Genomic DNA, 19,539 nt, shown 5'->3' with positions numbered 1-19,539 from the left:
AAGCAAAACAAAGGATATAATCTGTTACACAACTGTGAAGTGGGAACATAAATATCCCTTATGGAGAGGGTATTTTGCCAGGTTTACAACTTACCTTTAAATGGTTCAAACACACACACACACACACACTCTCTCTCTCTCTCTCTCTCTGTCTCTCACACCAACGTTCACACACATATCTCCAAATATACAAAGTATCTGGGACAAAATATTAACTGGTAAATTGAGGTAATAGTATATTGTGGATAATCACCATCTTATTCTTTTTTACTTTTTAGCAGAATTTTGAGAATCTTCTTCATTCAAAGTTGGGAAAAATTAAAACAAAAGTTTAAACCATATTTAAACAATATTTGTATNCGTTCACACACATATCTCCAAATATACAAAGTATCTGGGACAAAATATTAACTGGTAAATTGAGGTAATAGTATATTGTGGATAATCACCATCTTATTCTTTTTTACTTTTTAGCAGAATTTTGAGAATCTTCTTCATTCAAAGTTGGGAAAAATTAAAACAAAAGTTTAAACCATATTTAAACAATATTTGTATTATGGGGCACCTGGGTGGCTCAGTCAGTTAACCATCCGACTCTTGGTTTTGGCTCAGGTCATGATCTCACAGTTTCCTAAGTTCGATCCCTGTGCTGGGCTCTGCGATGACAGTGAGAGCCTGCTTAGGATGCTCTCCTTCCCTCTCTCTCTGTCCCTCCCTCACCTGTGCTCTGTCTCTATCAAAATAAATAAATAAACTTAAAAAAAAATTTTTAATCAACAATATTTGTATTATGTATATAAAGTAAATGCTCACTATTTATCTCCACAACAAATCTGTAAATTAGGTATTATTTCTACTCTCATATTATAGAGAAAAAAAATAAAACCTGGAAAGGCAATACGACTTCAGGACTCTTACTTTTAACCACTTGGGAAAGAGATTAATGACAAGGCTTCTAAACTTGTTTTAGTCTGTTCCATCCAAAGACTACACAATTTGCAAATACATAGGAAACCTTAAAAATGTTGTAAAAGCACCTTACGTCGGTGTTTCTGTTTCATTGCTTGGCTTTATTTTTGGCTAGTACAGACTTTATTCTATTTGTTCAAAATGATAATATTTACTAGAAACTATGAATTAAAAAGTAACATTTGATTTTACAATGGCTTCACTTTCATCTAGAGAATAAACACTTAAATTTTATCTTAAGCCTATGTGTTTTTTTAAATGTTTATTTATTTTTGAGAGAGAGAGACAGAGACAGAGCACAAGTTGGAGAGAGAGAGAGAGAGAGAGAGAGACAGAATCCGAAACAGGCTCCAGGCTCCAAGCTGTCAGCACAGAGCCCGAAATGGGGCTCAAACTCGGAAACCGTGAGATTATGGCCTGAGCTGAAGTCGGTGGTCCCTCAACTGACTGAGCCACCCAGGCCTATGTTCTTTCAGATGAATGATTTTCAAAAAATTTTAATGCAGCAGAATAGTATCTTTTAAATAAAATCTCATTGAAAACTTAACATAAAGGAGACAGAATTCTGTCTCCTCACTTCCTTTCTTATTCCCTCACATATGAAATAAGGACTCTGAGACTTTGTGGGACACAATATAAACCAAATGCTTTAGAAAATATGCATCTGTAAACTGTTAGTGGTCACAACTGCCAAACACAGAACTGGATGGTAAAAAGCTGAAGTTACAAATTCCAATGTAAGTTCATTAGTGATAGGAAAGGAAACAACAATATGCAGAGAAGTCCTATACACCCTACTTTAGACACAGAAATAAGTATCTTATTTTAGAGGCCAGGGAGGAATGTGTCAAAGGACAAGCTGCTACCCTTACCCAATTTACCTTAATCCGAAACACCTTGAGGCGCCTGGGTGGCCCAGTCGGTTAAGCGTCCGACTTCAGCTCAGGTCATAATCTCACGGTTAGTGGGTTCGAGCCCCGCGCTGGGCTCTGTGCTGACAGCCAGCTCAGAGCCTGGAGGCTGTTTCCAATTCTGTGTCTCCCTCTCTCTCTGACCCTCCCTTGCTCACGGTGTCTCTCTCTCAGAAATAAATAAAACATTAAAAAAAAAAAACCTTTCTGTGTTAACGTACTTCAGCGGATTTCATCAGATATCAAAGATGAAAAAGGGCAAAAAAAAAAATCAATTCTTTCTGATTTCATTTTCTTATTTGCAAGTAAAAGATTTTCTAACAAAGTCCTATTTCACAAGGATAACATGAAGATTATTAAAATTATATGCAAGAGTGTATAGTCTCAGGGGTCTCCCATAAACATAGGTACATTCCTATTAGGATGCAAAAGAAATATCATCTATTTATTCTTGCAACTAAAGAAAACAAGCCATTATTAGCAGACTACATTAAATGTAGACATTTTCTTAATTCTGAAAGAAGAGAATCATTCACATCTTAATGTTTACATGAGTTTTTCTAGGCCGGATTCAGCAGAATACTCAAAACTTAAAAAAAAAAAAGTCCTCAAAATAGCCTCCATGTTTCTCAATTAATAAAAAACAACTTGTTTCCACTCCATCATGTCCTCCTAACTTTTATTCACAATCATTCTTCATTAATCTTCCTTTCTTGAATCTTCAAAATTCCCTATCTACTGAGGCAATCAATGTACACATGTAAGACTCCACAGAAATAATCTTTCCATTGAGAAACAAAGGCTACAAAGAAGTAACTCTTAAAAAAGAAATATAAATCAATGTGTAAACATGTTTAACTTGGGGCATGTGGCTGGCTCAGGTGGTAGAGCATCCTGATCCTGGGGTTGTGTGACTCTTGATCTTGGGGGTGTGAGTTGGAGCCCCATGTTAGGAATAGAGTTTAAGAAAAATAAATAAAAATTAAAAATCATCATTTCAAAAAAAAATGTTTAACTTTAATATGAACGTATACACATTTAAAAAGATATCATTTTCCCCTATCAGTCTACCATAGATGAAAAGATCTTCAATAATTTAGTTCAAGGTTTTTGAAAGAGTAGAGAAAGAACCATTTAGGTACACACATGTACACAGAGGCAGAAAGTAAAGAGAAACCATCTTTTTAGGGGGCAAATTTATAATGTGTAACAAAATTGCAAGTATGTATATCCCTTGACTCAGAGTGTACACTTTCGAGATTTATCCTAAGAAAATAATCAGCCAAGTTTGTACTATGAGGATGTATTCCAAGCATATACAAGGATCTTCAGTATAGTATTATTTATATGAAAAAACAGACACAATTTATACATATATTAAGACTGGCTATATTACTGAATTAACTACAGATATTAAAAATGATCTATACATTTAAATTGAAATAAGTTTCTGCTATATTAAGTGACAAAAGCAGGCTTATAGTACAGTTTGCATTTCCCTTTTTACAAATTTTTAACTTTTTATTAAAAAATTGTTTTTTAATGTTTTATTTCTGAGAGATTGAGAGAGAGAGAGAGAGTGTGAGTAGGGGAGGGTCAGAGAGACAGGAAGACAGAATCTGAAGCAGGCTCCAGGCTCTGAGCTGTCAGCACAGAGCCCGACGCGGGGCTCAAACCCACAAACCATGAGATCATGACCTGAGCGGAAGTCGGACGCTAAACTGACTGAACCACCCAGGTGCTCCTAAAATTTTTTTTAATGTTTCTTCATTTTTGAGAGAGACAGAGTGCATGCGGGGGAGGGACAGAGAGCCGAGGAGACAGAATCCAAAGCAGGCTGCAGGCTCCAAACCATCAGCACAGAGCTAGATGCAGGCCTTAAACCCACAAACCACAGATCATGAACTGAGCCGAAGTTGGATGCTTAAATGACTTAGCCACCCTGGCACCCCCTGACTACATTTCTAAAATATGTCCTGCATGGAGAAGGGAACTTGTTGGGATGAGCACTGGGTGTTATATGGAATCCAACTTGACAATAAACTATGAAAGAAAAATAAAAAAACATTAAGGAAATAAAATTAAAAAAATAAAAATTAAATAGGAAAAAAATAAAAATAAAATATGTCCTGATACACATTTTTAAATTCCAAAAAAATAACTAAATAAAATTAGTGGTTATCTTTGGAAAAGCCTGTCAAGACAAATCAAAAAACAACTTTGGCAACAGACATGTTATTTTCTCTTTAAAAAGTACTTTTTTGGGGTGCCTGGATGGCTCGGTTGAGTGTCTGACTTTGGTTCAGGTCATGATCTCACAGCTCGTAGGTTCAAGCCCCACACTGAGTTCTCTGCTGACAGCTCAGAGCCTGGAGCCTGCTTCAGATTGGGGTGCTTGGGTGACTCAGTCGGTTGAGGGTCTGACTTTGGCTCAGGTCATGATCTCATGGCTCGGTGAGTTCAAGCCCTGCTTCTGGCTCTGTGGTGCCAGCTGGAGGCCTGGAGTCGGCTTCAGAGTCTGTGTTCCTGTCTCCCTCTGCCCCTCCCAACTCACGCTCTATCTAAAAAGTAAACATTTTATATATATATCATATATATCATATATATATTTTATATATATATAAAATATGTTATATAACATTTATATATATGAAATATATATATATATATATATATTTTTTTTTTTCCAGGGTTCCTGGCTGCCTCAGTCAGTTGAGCATCTGCTTCTTGATTTTTGGCTCAAGTAATGATCCCAGGGCTGTGGGATCAAGCCCCACACTGGACTCTGCACTGAGCATGGAGCCCGGTCAAAATTTTCACTCTCTCTCTCTCCCTCTGACCCTCTTTCCCAATTGCATGCTCTCTCTAAAAAATAAAAAAACAAATTTTTTACTTTTTCTTGCTTTTTTCCTGACCACAAAAATAAATGTCCTAACTTTTTTAAGGGGAGAAAAAAGGAGGCCTCTCAGAAATACATAAAGAGAAATCAAAGACCAAAGGCAATAATTAATTCTCTTCAGTTTAACCTCTGAGGCAAGGGAAACAAAAGTAAAACTGAACTATTGAGACCTCATCAAGATAAAAAAAGCTTCTGCACAATGAAGGAAACAATCAGCAAAACTAAAAGGCAACCGGGGCGCCTGGGTGGCTTAGTCGGTTAAGCGTCCGACTTTCGCTTAGGTCATGATCTTGCGGTTCGTGGGTTCGAGCCCCGCGTCGGGCTCTGTGCTGACTGCCGGCTCAGAGCCTGGAGCCTGTTTCAGTCTGTGACTCCCTCTCTCTCTGACCCTCCCCTGCTCACACTGTCTCTCTCTCTCTCTCCTAGAAATAAATAAAAACATTTAAAAAAAATTAAAAAAAAAAAACAACTAAAAGGCAACCAACAGATTGGGAGAACATATTTGCAAGTGACATATCACATAAAGGATCAGTATCCAAAATCTATAAATAACTTATCAAACTCAATACCCAAAAAACAAATAATCCAGTGAAGAAATGGGCAAAAAACATCAACAGACACTTTCCTAAAGAAGACATTCAGATAGCTAACAGACACACAAAAAGATGCTCAGTATAGCTCATCATCAGGGAAACACAAATCAAAACCACAAGGAGATACCACCTGACACCTGTCAGAATGGCTAAAATTAACTCAGGAAACAACAGATGTTGGCGAGGATGCAGAAAAGGAGAACACTTTTGCACTGCTAGTAGGAATGCAAACTGGTACAGCCACACTGGGAAACAGTATGGAGGTTCATAAAAAAATTAAAAATGGAACTACCCTGCAATCCAGCAATTGTACTACTAGGTATTTATCCAAAGGATACAAAAATGCTGATTTGAAGGGGTACATGCACTTTATTGCAGAACTATCAACAATAGCTAGATTATGTAAAGAGTCCAAATGTCCATCGAATGACAAACAGATAAAGAAGATGTGGTATATACATACAATGGAGTATTACTCAATGATCAATAAGAATGAAATTTTGCCAGTTGCAACAACACGGATACAACTAGAGTGTATTATGCTAATCGAAATAAATCTGTCAGAGAAAGACAAATATCATATGATTTCACTCATGTGAAATTTAAGAAACAAAAACGATGAACATAGGGGAAGGGAAGCAAAAATAAGATAAAAACAGAGACAAACTGTAACAGACTTTTAAATACAGAGAACAAACTGACACTTGCTGGGTGGTGAGATGGGTTAAATGGGTGATGGGCATTAAAGAGGGCACTTGTGATGAGTACTGGGTGTTATATGTAAGTGATTAACCACTAAATTCTACTTCTGAAATTATTATTATACTATATGTTAACTTGGATTTCAATTTTTTAAAAATTAAAAAAAAAAAAGGTTTTACCTGGTCTCTCCAAGTAAACTGGCAAACTCCGTCATCTTGAAAATCTTCCCCTCAAATAACTGGTTGGTCAAATCTGGCCTACAGCCTACTTCTGAAACTTCTTCCTCATTCACCCCTTCGTCTCAGTCTCACTGCTATTTTCATAACTAAGAGCTAAGGCAGTTCCACTCATTTCTGATTTAAACTATAAAGCCAAACAAACATTTCTTAAGTACCCATTAAACATTTCTTAAACTACACATTATATGCCATAAACAGTAAAAAGGAACTGGGAATATAAAGATTAACGAAGCAAAGTACTACCATCAAGCTTATCCTGAGGCAGAGAGATGGAGAATGATAATACAATGTGACAAGTACTACAATTAGAGCAAAATCCACAAGATGTCAATCTCTTTCTTATCTGATCTAATCTTACAACTACCTGAATTATCTTTGTAGAACACAAACCAGATCACTCTCTGTTGTAAAGCCCTTGATGAGTCTACTCCACTGCCTACAGGATAAAGTCCAAATGCTTTAATACCATCCAAACACTTCACAATCTGGTCTCAACCTACCTAATGGTACCTACTGCTTTTCTTTTACTTCACATCCAGTAACCCAGTCATGTATAACTAGTTGCTGCTCTGATAATATTTTGTGATTCTACTATTGGAGAGCCCTTCTTCCTTGTGCCCACCAGTGGAAATCCTATCCTAATCTCAAATAATACTTCTTCTCTGAAACCTTCATTAATCTCTGCCAATACAGTTTTTACACAATGTATTATTTGTTTTTCTTTCTACCACTAAACTGTGAGACTGAGATTTTTTTTTGGAAGTGTTTTTTTAAGTTTATTTATTTAATTATTTTTTTAATGTTTATTTACTTTTGAAAGGGGGGTAGGGGCAGAGAGGGAGACACAGAATCCGAAGCAGGCTCCAGGCTCAGAGTGGTCTGCACAGAGCCCCATGTGGGATTCAAACCCACAAACTGTGAGATTATGACCTGAGCTGAAGTTGGACACTTAACTTACTGAACCACCCATGTGCCTCTATTTATTTTTGAGAGACAGACAGACAGACAGACAGACAGAGTGAGCAGGGAAGGGGCAGAGAGAAAGATGGAGAGAGAGAGAAGCACCAGCAGGCTTGCAGGCTTTGCACCCATCAGTGCAGAGCCCGACACTGGGCTAAAACTCACAAACCTTGAGATCATGATCTCAGCCAAAATCAAGAGTTAGACACTCAACCAACTGAGCCATCCAGGCGCCCTATAAGATGGAGATTCTTAAGACAGAAACTAATTTTGTTATTCTATCTTTCCCAAAGTCTAGCAAGACAGTAATTATTCAAGAAATGTTTTTTAAATAGATGATAGGGTGGAAACAGATTTGCAGAGAACCAAAATGTAATAATCATTACATTGTTTTTTTCCCTCTGTCTAGGATCCAGAGCTCTACCTAAATCCAGTGGTACTAAGGCCACTACCTACCATCACCCCCATATACCAGGAGTCTGAAGAAGGTCATGTTTTTTTCTCTTCCTATTTACTCATCTGGCTATCTATCCATCCATTCCACAAATTAACAACAGTTAATACAGAAAGAACCCCACCCAACAAGGGGCTTATATTCAAGTAAGGAGAGACAATTAGTAGGTAAACACAAATAAATCATCTCAGGTAGTGATCCATGTGATGAATAAAGTGTTTGATGGGACAGAACACAGCTAGGGGAGAAATATGACATTTTAAATGGAGGTCGGGGAGAAATTGCTGAAGGTTTCTCTGAGAAGGTAACAAAAGTTGAAGCCTGAAGGATAAGAAGCAACCTCCCAAGCAAAATTTGGGGGAAGAATTCTGTAGTAGAAGGAACTCTAAGTGAAAAGCTCTCAAGCAGAAATGGATTTGGCGGAGAGACAGTGCAGCTAGACAAAGAAATGAATTTGGAGAAGAAAACATGGCCTTGTAGGTGGTAGCCTTGGTGAAGGCCCATCTTTACCTGCCTTGAGTTTGAAATTTCCTAGTTTACATCTTCTGTTGTCCACACAACCTCCTCCTTACTAATGTCACAGCCAAAGCGTAAAGGAATGGCGTACCTAGCATACCCACCCTGTTAGGAAGATGTCAAATGATTCTAGAAGTGTCTTTTCTCATTTCTGTTGATTAAAATATTCCTACATACAATGTCATGACAATATGGTCCCAGAGCTAATGAAAACCTGATAAGCACACAAGACTAAAACTACTTTAAAAGAAAGACAAGCCTTTTCACTGACTACAAGGCAAGCCAAAATGAGAACTATCAAAATTATCCTCAATTCGTGTGAGGAAATAAAACAGAACACTCTACTACTCTAAAATACACACGGACTACAAATTTGTCCTTTTAACTCAGTAAGTTTTTCTAATCCCATGTAAACTTAAAGATCGTATAACACAAATCCAAACTTTAGTAATTAAATAAGACAGATTTCCAGTTTTCATTGACTACAGCTTTTCTTCACCTTTAGAGAAATTAAACAATTTTGTGATGTTTTGAGAATGCAAGAATTCATATGCATCATAAACTGCCTTTCAGTAGTAATTCTGTGGATGTTTATATCATAATCTATTTAATTCCAAGTTACTACTGTGGTGTTAGAGCAAAGTCAATCCATTACATAAATGAATATTCAAGAAACTAGGTTCTAAAACAACTCAGTAGTTGCTAGGAACTCAAACAGTGTGAAATTACACATCTTACTCCTGTTCTCAGTAGCATCTGCTGGCTTTGCTAACCCGACCATCACTAAATATAAAGAGCCTTCCATTACACTAGTCAGGTCTTAAAATTCCAGGCTGCTGGCCTTCTACTGGTAAAAATAAATTTACTCTCCGCATCCTTAAATTCAATTCTGCACCCAGTGATCTCTGGCTAGTGTAGTGATGCTTCCCTGACTCTCTCTATGGGGGATTACAGACAAGATGTTTTTTCCTTCTTCTTTTGCAGATTAGAAGTAGTGGAGTTAACAAACAATAATTATCTTACGCTCCTACACTTCTGTTCCCTGAAGGGCCACAGTCTCTTACAGGGGGTCTTCCTAATAATCCATAGCCAAAATGGCTATAGAGAAAAAGCTAATAGTTTAGCCTAAAAGAGGACCTCTTCACATTCTCTACAATGATGTCCAACTTCATGTATTTATATCTTTCATTTTCTCTTACCAATTCACTCAGGGCGGGCCATAAAAAAGTTTATACATACCTACTGTATCTTCTTCCAATTTTTGCTTTTATTCTGTTATTTTTCATCATCTCACTCATAAATTCATATTTGAAATTAAAAAATCCATTTCCTTGGCTGGGAAAAAAAATTGCATAATTTCTCCCTGGAGTTCTAGCTCAATTTGGATGTTGGAATTTCCAGGAAGAAATGCAAACATAGAATCAGTTGGAAAGCCTCTCTGAACAGGATGTATTTCTTTACAGACTGAGTCTGCGTATTACTGAGTACGGATCTACTCTTCCCTTATCAGGAGTCAAGTCTAAATTAAAACAAGGCCTTACTCCCTTCTCAGAGTGTGGCTCAAAGACCAATGATATCTAGGTCACCTGGAAATTTGTTAAACAGAATTAGGGCTCCACCTCTCAGAACAACTAAATCAGAATTTTTATTTTTACTGATATCTCTATGCACATCTCCCCACACCATAAAAGCTCAGAACTGGTGGTAAATTTAAGAGCCTATCACACACAAACAAAGATGAACCTTGGATACAATTATAACTGATAATGACTCTAGTCCCCTTCGCAAATTCTTTATTGTTTATACGAACAGGTCCTCCTTAGAAGAATTTCTCATAAAATCATAAACTTCTGGTCTTGAAACATACAAAAGCTAATTATAGCTGTTGGTGGTTGTGGAAGCCACTGATATAAACAAGTCCTTACCTAATCTGAGCTCTCCGAAGTTCCCACACCCTATCTTCTTGCCAACCCTGAAGTTGGGTCCCACCATAAGAACCCCAGAGGATGTTGAGGAGCCAGATGGTCGGGAACAGTGTGCACTCCTTTGTGCCATGGGTTTAGTTGTCCGTTGTCTTTCATCCTTCTCCCTACCAGGATGGTCCATGATCCTACACGACAGAGTCTTTGCACAATGAGTAGCCTCAGTCTGTATACCTCTCTTCAGTACAAAAGTATGTCCAAATAAACTGTAGTCAGAGAAAGGTAAGGATATCTTTTGGCACCATATTTATGTTTCTAATGTACTTCCAGGAGATGAAAAACCATTGATTTGTTCTCGTAGGACACGTAGTCTGTGGATCTCAAGCATAGGAGAGTATTTTGTAACCTAGGTAAAAATCAAGAAAACATACAGTTACAAATTAAATTTTAAAACAAATCCAGAAAGTTACCACTAATTAGAATGGATCCTATCCAAAAATGTACAAAGTGGAATGCTTCCTGAAATGGGTTTTGGTTTTATATCCTCCAACAGTTTAGCCATCTGGACTAGTTATTTATCTGGTAACATAAGCTCAGTAGGCTGCAGACCATGGCAGCTAAGGGAACACACAAGTCTTTAATAGAAAATGTTGTCTTCTGTACATATGACCCAAAAGAAGGCTATTTGCTCCCCTTTTCATCACTGGCTAACAGACAGAAAGGGTGGGTTAAGCCAAGTTAAATAAAATGAAGACAGTTAAAAGCTCTTCCTTTAGCTTTGGACAGAACCTGTCAGAAATGAAGCTACTTACCGTCCCCCTCCTCCATCCCCACCATTTATCAAGCACTGAGGGCAACAACACAATCCAAAAAAGTTACCGACTGACACAGACTACTTCTCTAAAGGACTTTCCAAAACCCTAGTGGTACTAAGCAGTTCTAGATTAAAGCTTTGTAAAATTCAACTCTTGGTATACTTTCACTGCAAATTGAGTATACGGTGACAGAGTCATGAAGTAGATCATTTGCACAACTCCAAAATAAAAATAGAGCTGAGAACCAAAACCAAAAACAAAAAATCTTAAATAGAATTAATCCCTACCAGATTACAATCCAGTATCTGGTGATACAATTCAGGACTAAGCCCAAGACAAATGTCTAAAATGAGTTAATTCTGATGCTATTTTTCATAAAACAGGTAATCTTTAACAACAACAAAAAATTCTGTTATCACCAATCACATACAAGACACAAGCTCATGTTTTACTTTCAGTCAATATTTTCCTTGAAATTGTAAGGAAAAAGAGAATTAGGACAATTGCTTGGTTGTTACAGCATGTATTAAAAAAAAAAAAAAAGCAAAATGTCTATACTGTAAGCTTCTCATGGACATCTTTAATTCCTGAGTACAGGGACAGGGACAAACCTGTGAGCTGACTGTACAAATGGGCATATTCCATTTTATCCAAGAATAAAATCTATTTACTTCAAACAGTTAAAGTAAACTGTTTATGTTCATCTTCTTTGTATGTTTTCTTTGTATTACTTGAAGTATATAATGACTTTAGGCTTCTACAAAGCTAATCATCAATAAAATACATTTCTCTGAATTCAGGGAACAATACATACATTCACAATGTATATTCTGTTAAAGACAAAATCAGGGTAATGAGAAGGTCAGCAATTACTGGCTTTCCTACATGAACAACATTTTGAATTTATATTTCTCTCATTTTTTTCTTATTTGCAATTGTATCCAGTATCTTCCAATTATCTTCGTTGTTTGCCAAAGTCCCTCAAACAATATTAGAAAGAGAAGGGAAATAAAACTTATGATTTAGATAGTCCTATCTTAAATTTTTGAATGGTTATTATTGAGACAAAGAGAAACAGAGCACAAATCCGGGAGGGGCAGAGGGAGAGGGAGACACAGAATCCGAAGCAGGCTCCAGGCTCTGAACTGTCAGCATAGAGCTGGACATGGGGCTCGAAACAATGAACTGTGAGATCATGACCTGAGCTGAAGTAGGACGCCTAACCAACTGAGTCACTTGGCACCCCTAGATTGTCTTATCTTGACTGGTGCGAGTATGTGTCTAGGTATAAGAAACGGTCAAGCTATTCTTTCTTCCCTTATGTTATAAATTTCTTTGAGGACAGGAAAAAGATGTGTCTTAGCTTATCCAGGCAATTTTGAGCATTTGACTAACTCCTACATTTTTACAAATTATTACTACTATAATAGCTTCATTTATAAGATTTGGAAAACTACTACCACCTTGTCTACTGCTCTTCATAGTTTTTGTATGTGTTTACTCTAACAGATGGAGGTTATTTTTATAATGCTTGTCATTAGCTTTCTCCATTGCACTTAAACTCATGAAACATTAGATGGAGTAATCACAGATAGCCCTCAGTATCTGTGTTTACTTGCATGTATGTATTAGAAAAAACATACAGTATTTCCCAGGTTAGAAATATGCAGAAAGTAAAAAATCATATTCAGCTGGGAAAAGGATGTTTTTAACACCTGCTTATAGGCCAGAAGAATCGCTTTAAGTCCCACAAATGTGGGGAAAAAAACCTTATGTTTAAGATACCAATTTTTTCTAATCTATGCATGGAACATGAGCATGGTCTAATCTATAATTATGAAAGATGAATAATAACTACTTTTATATGGCACCTCTCATTTAAGAAATCAAATTAACTGAACAATTGAATTTTTAAAATCCTATTTCTTTATCACCACCCACTGCACAAAAGTATTTTTCTACTTCCCAATTACAAACTCTTTAGCTTGTCATTTGAGTCTTTTCAATATAAACTCCCTAATTAAATTCTTGTATTTATGTTACTACAGGGCTACTACAGGGCCACCTAACAGTAAAGCTTAGTCAGTTAAGCACCCAACTCTTTTTTTTTTTTTTTAAATGTTTTTTATTTATTTCTAGGAGAGAGAGAGAGAGACAGCGTGAGCAGGGGAGGGTCAGAGAGAGAGGGAGTCACAGACTGAAGCAGGCTCCAGGCTCTGAGCTGGCAGTCAGCACAGAGCCCGACGCGGGGCTCAAACCCACGAACCGCGAGGTCATGACCTAAGCGAAAGTCGGACGCTCAACCGACTAAGCCACCCAGGCGCCCCTTAAGCACCCAACTCTTGATCTCATCTCAGGTCTTGACCTCAGGATTGTGAGTTCAAGCTCTGCTTTGGGCTCTGAGCTGGGTGTGGAGCCTTCTTAAAAGAAAAAAAAAATTTAATTAAAACAAAAAAGTTTTGTTTTTTAGCTGCATAAATACAAGGAGATCCAATGTTGGTCCTTACACTAGACTGGCCTCTTAACTCTTCTGTCTTATTTAAGGCCTGACTCACGACCTATGTCCACTGAGAAATCTTTTATAACCAATTCATCACTAACACTTGGAGCACACCTGGGTATACTGTGTATACATCTGCCACTCAGCATGCAACAGATTATATTGATATGTACTTTAATATTTAATTTGATTATAAGCCTTTGAAATTGGGGATCTTGTTCTATTTCCTTTCATTTCTTGTATATAATTACTGACTAACAATTATGATGGTCTTGGTTAACAGAAAACAGATTTTCAATGACATAACCAAATATTTACAAAAAATAGTACATGTAACTAGAATCCTGATTAACCATAAGAATGCTTAGAATTCAGCTAGAAAGAAGCTAGTATTATTTCATTTCAATCCATCAGTGTTAATACAGGCTAGTTAGGATTTCCATTTCACAAAGATATTATTAAATGAATTATTTTTAGTTACTAGCAGATAACATATGAAAAACGTAGCTCAAGAACTAGGTCAAACAGAACATCCAAGGTAAACATCAAGTTATACTTTAACAGGGGTGCCTGAGTGGCTCAGTTGGTGAAGCATCCAACTTTGGATCAGGTCATAATTTCACAGTTTGTGTGTTCCACCCCCACATCAGGCTCTCTGCTGTCAGCACAGAGCCCGCTTCAGACCTCCTATCTCTCTTTCTGAGCCTTTCTCTCTCTCTTTCAAAAATAAACATGGAAAAAAAAAAGTTATACCTTAAGCATATTTTTATTAAGTTTTTTCATTTTTATTTATTTTGAGAGAGAGAGCAAGTTTAAGTGGAGAGAGAGAGGGAGAGAGAGAATCCAAAGAAGGCTCTATGCTGTCAGTATACAGCCCAATGTGGGGCTTGATCCCATGAACCACAAGATCATGACCTGAGCTGAAATCAATAGTCAGACGCCCAACTGACTGAGCCACCTAGGAGTCCCATACCTTAAAGCTTATTTTTAAAAAATGATTTCCAAAGATAGCAGTAAAAGACAAACTATATGGTTGGTCCTTTTTTTTTTTTTTAACATTAAAAAGGGGGGAAGGGAATTCTACTTTCTTGTACCATATACAAAATAGACTCAAAACAGATTAAAGATCTAAATGTAAGACCTGAAACCTTAGTTAGAACTCCTTAAAAAAAAAAAAAAAAAAAAAGAACTATAAGCAGTAAACTTTTGGATATCAGCCTTAGCAGTATTTTTTCTGGATCTGTCTCCTTAGGCAAAAGAAACAAAAATAAAAATAAACTATTGGGACTAAACTAAAAAGCTTCTGCACAGCTAAGGAAACCATCAGAAGAAGGAAAAGGCAATTTACTGAATGAGAGATGATCTTTACAAATAATATATCTGGTAAGGGTTAATATCCAAAATATATAAGGAATTCACACCAATCAAGACCAAAAAAACCCAAATAACCTGATTAAAAAAAGGGCAGAAGACCTGAATAGACATTTTCCCAAAGACAAAGACATATGAAAAGATGTTCAATATCACTAATCATCAGGGAAATGCAAATCAAAACCACAATGAGATATCAACCTCACACCAGTCAGAATACCTAGTATCAAAAAGACAAGAGGGGTTGGGGCGCCTGGGTGGCTTAGTCGGTTAAGCGTCCGACTTTCGCTTAGGTCATGATCTCGCGGTTCGTGGGTTCGAGCCCCGCGTCGGACTCTGTGCTGACTGCCAGCTCAGAGCCTGGAGCCTGTTTCAGTCTGTGACTCCCTCTCTCTCTGACCCTCCCCTGCTCACGCTGTCTCTCTCTCTCTCCTAGAAATAAATAAAACATTAAAAAAAAAAAAGACAAGAGGGGCAACCTGGGTGGCTCAGTGGGTGGCTCAGTATGTTAAGCTTCTGACTCGATTTTGGCTCAGGTCATGATCTTGTGGTTCTTAGGATTGAGTCCTCCTTTGGTCTCTGCACTGACAGTCTGGAGCCTGCTTAGGATTCTCTCTCTCCCCCTCTCTCTCTGTCCCTTCCCCACTTGCACTTTGTCTCCTTCTGTCTCAAAATAAACTTAGAAAAAAAAAAAAGACAAGAAATGGGGCACCTGGTTGGCTCCGTCAGTAAAGCATCCAACTCTTGATATTGGGGCTTTGAGTTCAAGCTCCATGTTAGGCATAAAGATTACTTAAAATCTTAGGGGTGCCTGGGTGGCTCAGTCAGGTCATGATCTCACAGTTCGTGGGTTCCAGCCTCGTGTCGGGCTCTGTGCTGTCAGCTAGCTCAGAGCCTGGAGACTGTCCTCGGATTCTGTGTCTCCCTCTCTCTCTGACCCTCCCCTGCTCACGCTGTCTCTGTCTCTCTCAAAAATAAATAAAACATTAAAAAATAATAATAAATAAAAATAAAATCTTTAAAAAAAAGACAAGAAATAACAAGTATTGGCAAGAATGTGGGAAAAAAGAAAACCCTGTGCACTGTTGGTGAGAATGTAAAATGGACACAGCAACTCTAAAAACAGTATGTAGATTCCTCAAAAAATTAAAAAAATACAAACACCATATAACCCAATATTCTGGGTATTTACCTAAAGAAAACAAAAACACTAATTCAAAAAGATATACAGAACACCTAGGTGGCTCAGTGGGTTGAGCATGTGACTTCAGCTCACGTCATGACCTTGCACTTCATGAGTTCAAGCCCCACATTGGGCTCACTAATGTCAGCACAGAGCCCTCTTTGGATCCTCTGTCCCTCTCTCTCAAAAATAAATAAACATAAGAAAAGAAAAGAAAAGAAAGGAAAAGAAAAAAGAAAAGAAAAGAAAAGAAAAGGAAAGGAAAGAAAAGGAAAGAAAGAAAAGAAATATGCATTCCTATGTTTACTGTAGCATTATTTACAATAGCCAAGATATGGTTGCAACCTAAGTGTCCATCAATAGATGAATGGATTTCTAAAGAAGATGCAGGGTATGGGTATATGTGTGTGTAATCAAATACTACTCAGCCATTAAAAAGAATGGAATCAAGCCATTTTGTGACATGTATGGACCGAGATGCTATTATGGTATGTGAAATAAATCAAAAACAAAACCATATTGATTTCGCTTATATGTGGAATCTAAAAAACAAAACAAATGAACAAATGAACAAAATACAGACTCATAAATACAAAGAATAAACCAGTGGTTGCCACTAGGGAGGGGGATTAGGGGGATTAGCAAAATAGGGGAAAGAGATTAAGAGGTACAAAATTCCAGTTATGGAGTAAGTAATTCACAAGGATGCAACATAAGGAATGTAGTCACTAATATTGTAGTAACTTATATGGTGATGGATGGTTAACTACACTTATGGTGGTGAGCATTTCATAATGTATGTAATTGCTGAATCACCATGTTGTACACCTGAAACAAATGTAGTACTGTATGTCAACTACATGTTAAAAAACAGGGGGAAGAGAAATTATATAAACACAATAAGCAGATGTTTCTTTTCCTGGTAAATAAACTACTTGGCAATCATTTGTAAGTTATTTATTAAACATGTAAATGTTATGATAAATTTTTAGACTCATACCATCAAGTTCCTTTAGAAGCTTAATTCTAATAGTTCCTCTGAATTTAAGCATGCCTGATTTAAGAGGAAAGGTATTTTTCAAGTATAACACTCCATGGGTACCTGGGGAGCTCAGATGGTTAAGCGTTGGACTCTTGGTTTCAGCTGAGGTCATGATCTGATGTTTTTGTGAGTTCGAGGCCCACATAGGCTCTGGGCTGACAGTACAGAGCATGCTTGGGATTCTCTCTCTCTCTGCCCCTCCCCAATTTGCACTGTCCTTCTCTCAAAATAAATAAACTTAAAAAAAAAAGAGAAGTATTAACACTCCATGTATCCTTTGTAATCAAAAGTTGTAATTCATTTCAGGAACTGGTTTAACCCTTCCCAGAAGACATCACTCCATCACTTATGCCACATTTAGTGAATAAAAACAGATTTATACATATGGCTTCCTTGACTGGGAAATTATAAGAGCTCTCTAGCAGATTAAAGAATTATTGCTAGTAGTAAAATAAAAAAGTCAAATTGTGGGTAGGGAACTTATGCCAAATCTGCTGGTTTATGATAAGAGTTGAAGAATATGGGTGTCTTCAGCTGTGGTGAGTGAAACGTTTTTCTTCACAGATTGCTCTATAAGATATCTTAGAGCATTCTATCACATAGAAATGAGAGAAACTTATGTTTCTAGTAACAACCACCCTGTGCCAGCATACAAAAGAAATAGGCCTAAACCAAGAGTTCATCTGGCTCAAAGTCATTCTCTTACAAGGCAGTAACAGATGCTTTGTGGAAGAGACAGGTGTGGTCTACTATCATGAATGAAATGCCTAAAGTGAATTTACTGCTTTACGGAACAGTATTGTGAGAAGCTGCATAAAGTCTAAAAAATGAAATCATATTATAAAATCACCAGAGACAATGTTTAAAGAATTATATCTGTGAATCTGTTAAGAGAAAAAAAACCACTCAATTACTGTTTGTTATTTCAGATTCTCATATATGGGCACTGTCAAAGTGAGGCTGGTAACATACTTAAAATTTTTTAATTAAAAAAATTTTTTTAACATTTATTCATTTTTGAGAAACAGGCGGAGCATGAATGGGGGAGGGGCAGAGAGAGAGGGAGACAGAATCTGAAGCAGGCTCCAGGCTCCAAGCTACAGCACAGAGCCTAATGTGGGGCTTGAATCCGTGGACTGGGAGATCATGACCTGAGCTAAAGTCAGATGCTCAACCGACTGAGCTACCCAGGCGCCCCCAAATTTTTTAGTTAAAAAAAATTTTTTTTAAATGTTTTACTTCATTTTTGAGAGAGAGAGAGAGAGAGAGAGAGAGCAAGGGAGGGGCAGAGAGAGAGAGGGAGACACAATCTGAAGCAGGCTCCAGGCTCTGAGCTTTCAGCATGGAGCACAATGCGGGACTTGAACTCACTAACCGTGAGATCATGACCTGGGCCAAAGTCAGAAGCTTCACCAACACTGAGCCACCCAGGTGCCCCTGTAATGTACTTAAATTTTAAAGCCAAAACACACATGGCCTTTGTTAATAGTCAAGACAAGAGACAGGCATCTAAATCTCTCTCTTCTGAATTAACTTAGGATGAAACTGCTTACAGATGAAGGACTGCTGGATCATACAGTAACTGTATGTTTAAAAAGTCTGAAGTGACCAAACCCTTCTGCTGTTCTTTCATCTACTACATACTAGCTTTGGTGTTAAGCCTCTCCACGACAAGTTTCAGCTTCAGATATCACTTCTCACACCAGCATCCAAAACAGAAATGAAACTGCAATAGCAAAAGACGTTCTTGTCATGTATCTTTTTCTTGGTAAGGATGAAAATTCTCTTCAGAGCCCAGAGCAAAATTCCCCTTGTGTCACATTGCCAAGAACACATGACATGCAACAATATCTGAAATTCCCACTGTAAGCTCTTCAAAGAATGAGATCAGGCCTGACCTCACCTTTAGAACACAGGATAAATTTCAAGAGCAGTATCACACCTAAAGAAGGTACTGAGTAAATATTCAGTAAGAATGGTATCTGCATATGTGCATGTGCTTGTACGTGTGTGTCCGAAAAGACTATCAAAAATTACATAACAACAAAAAATTAAGAAGAAAATTTAAGGACAAATGAAAATCTTATAAGTCATTTTAGCTTTAAAAAAAAAAAAAGACACAGTAAGAACATCACTTTAATTAACTAACAAATGACCAAAATTGATTTTAGCCACAATACATTATGGGACTGCTATTATTAAAGGGAGTTACAGTGTTCACAGATCCTGATAGTATTACTGTTTCTCTTTTCCACCAATTCCAATTATTAATGTCTTCCAAATGTTTCCCATTCTTACCACCCTACCCCTCATTGCTCAATTCTCATCTAATGATTATTTTTTCAGTTTTGCTTTAAGATCATGCTCTTAGCAATCTCAAATATAAAATACAGTATTAACTATAGTCACCATGCAGTATATTTCATTCCCAAAACTTATTTATCTTATAACTGGAGGTTTGTA

At 37.2% G+C, this 19,539-nt stretch overlaps 1 protein-coding gene across 16 annotated transcripts in view; it reads right to left on the bottom strand.

Moving 5' to 3' along the window:
- The window catches only part of CSNK1G1 (casein kinase 1 gamma 1), a 183,442-nt gene that overhangs the window by 98,537 nt on the left and 65,366 nt on the right, over window positions 1–19,539 (bottom strand). For all 16 annotated transcript variants that reach the window (XM_077747272.1, XM_077747235.1, XM_077747226.1 and 13 more), the window contains one exon: window positions 10,169–10,571. In XM_077747272.1, coding sequence (XP_077603398.1) covers window positions 10,169–10,349 — 181 coding nt within the window. In that variant the 5' untranslated portion in view covers window positions 10,350–10,571. The remainder of the gene's footprint in view (window positions 1–10,168; window positions 10,572–19,539) is intronic.

This window comes from Crocuta crocuta, unplaced genomic scaffold (assembly GCF_008692635.1).
Source record: "Crocuta crocuta isolate KB4526 unplaced genomic scaffold, BGI_CrCroc_1.0 scaffold130, whole genome shotgun sequence".
Taxonomy (NCBI): Eukaryota; Metazoa; Chordata; class Mammalia; order Carnivora; family Hyaenidae; genus Crocuta; species Crocuta crocuta.
Note: the sequence above shows the minus strand (reverse complement) of the source record. Positions and strands in the feature narration are given on the sequence as shown.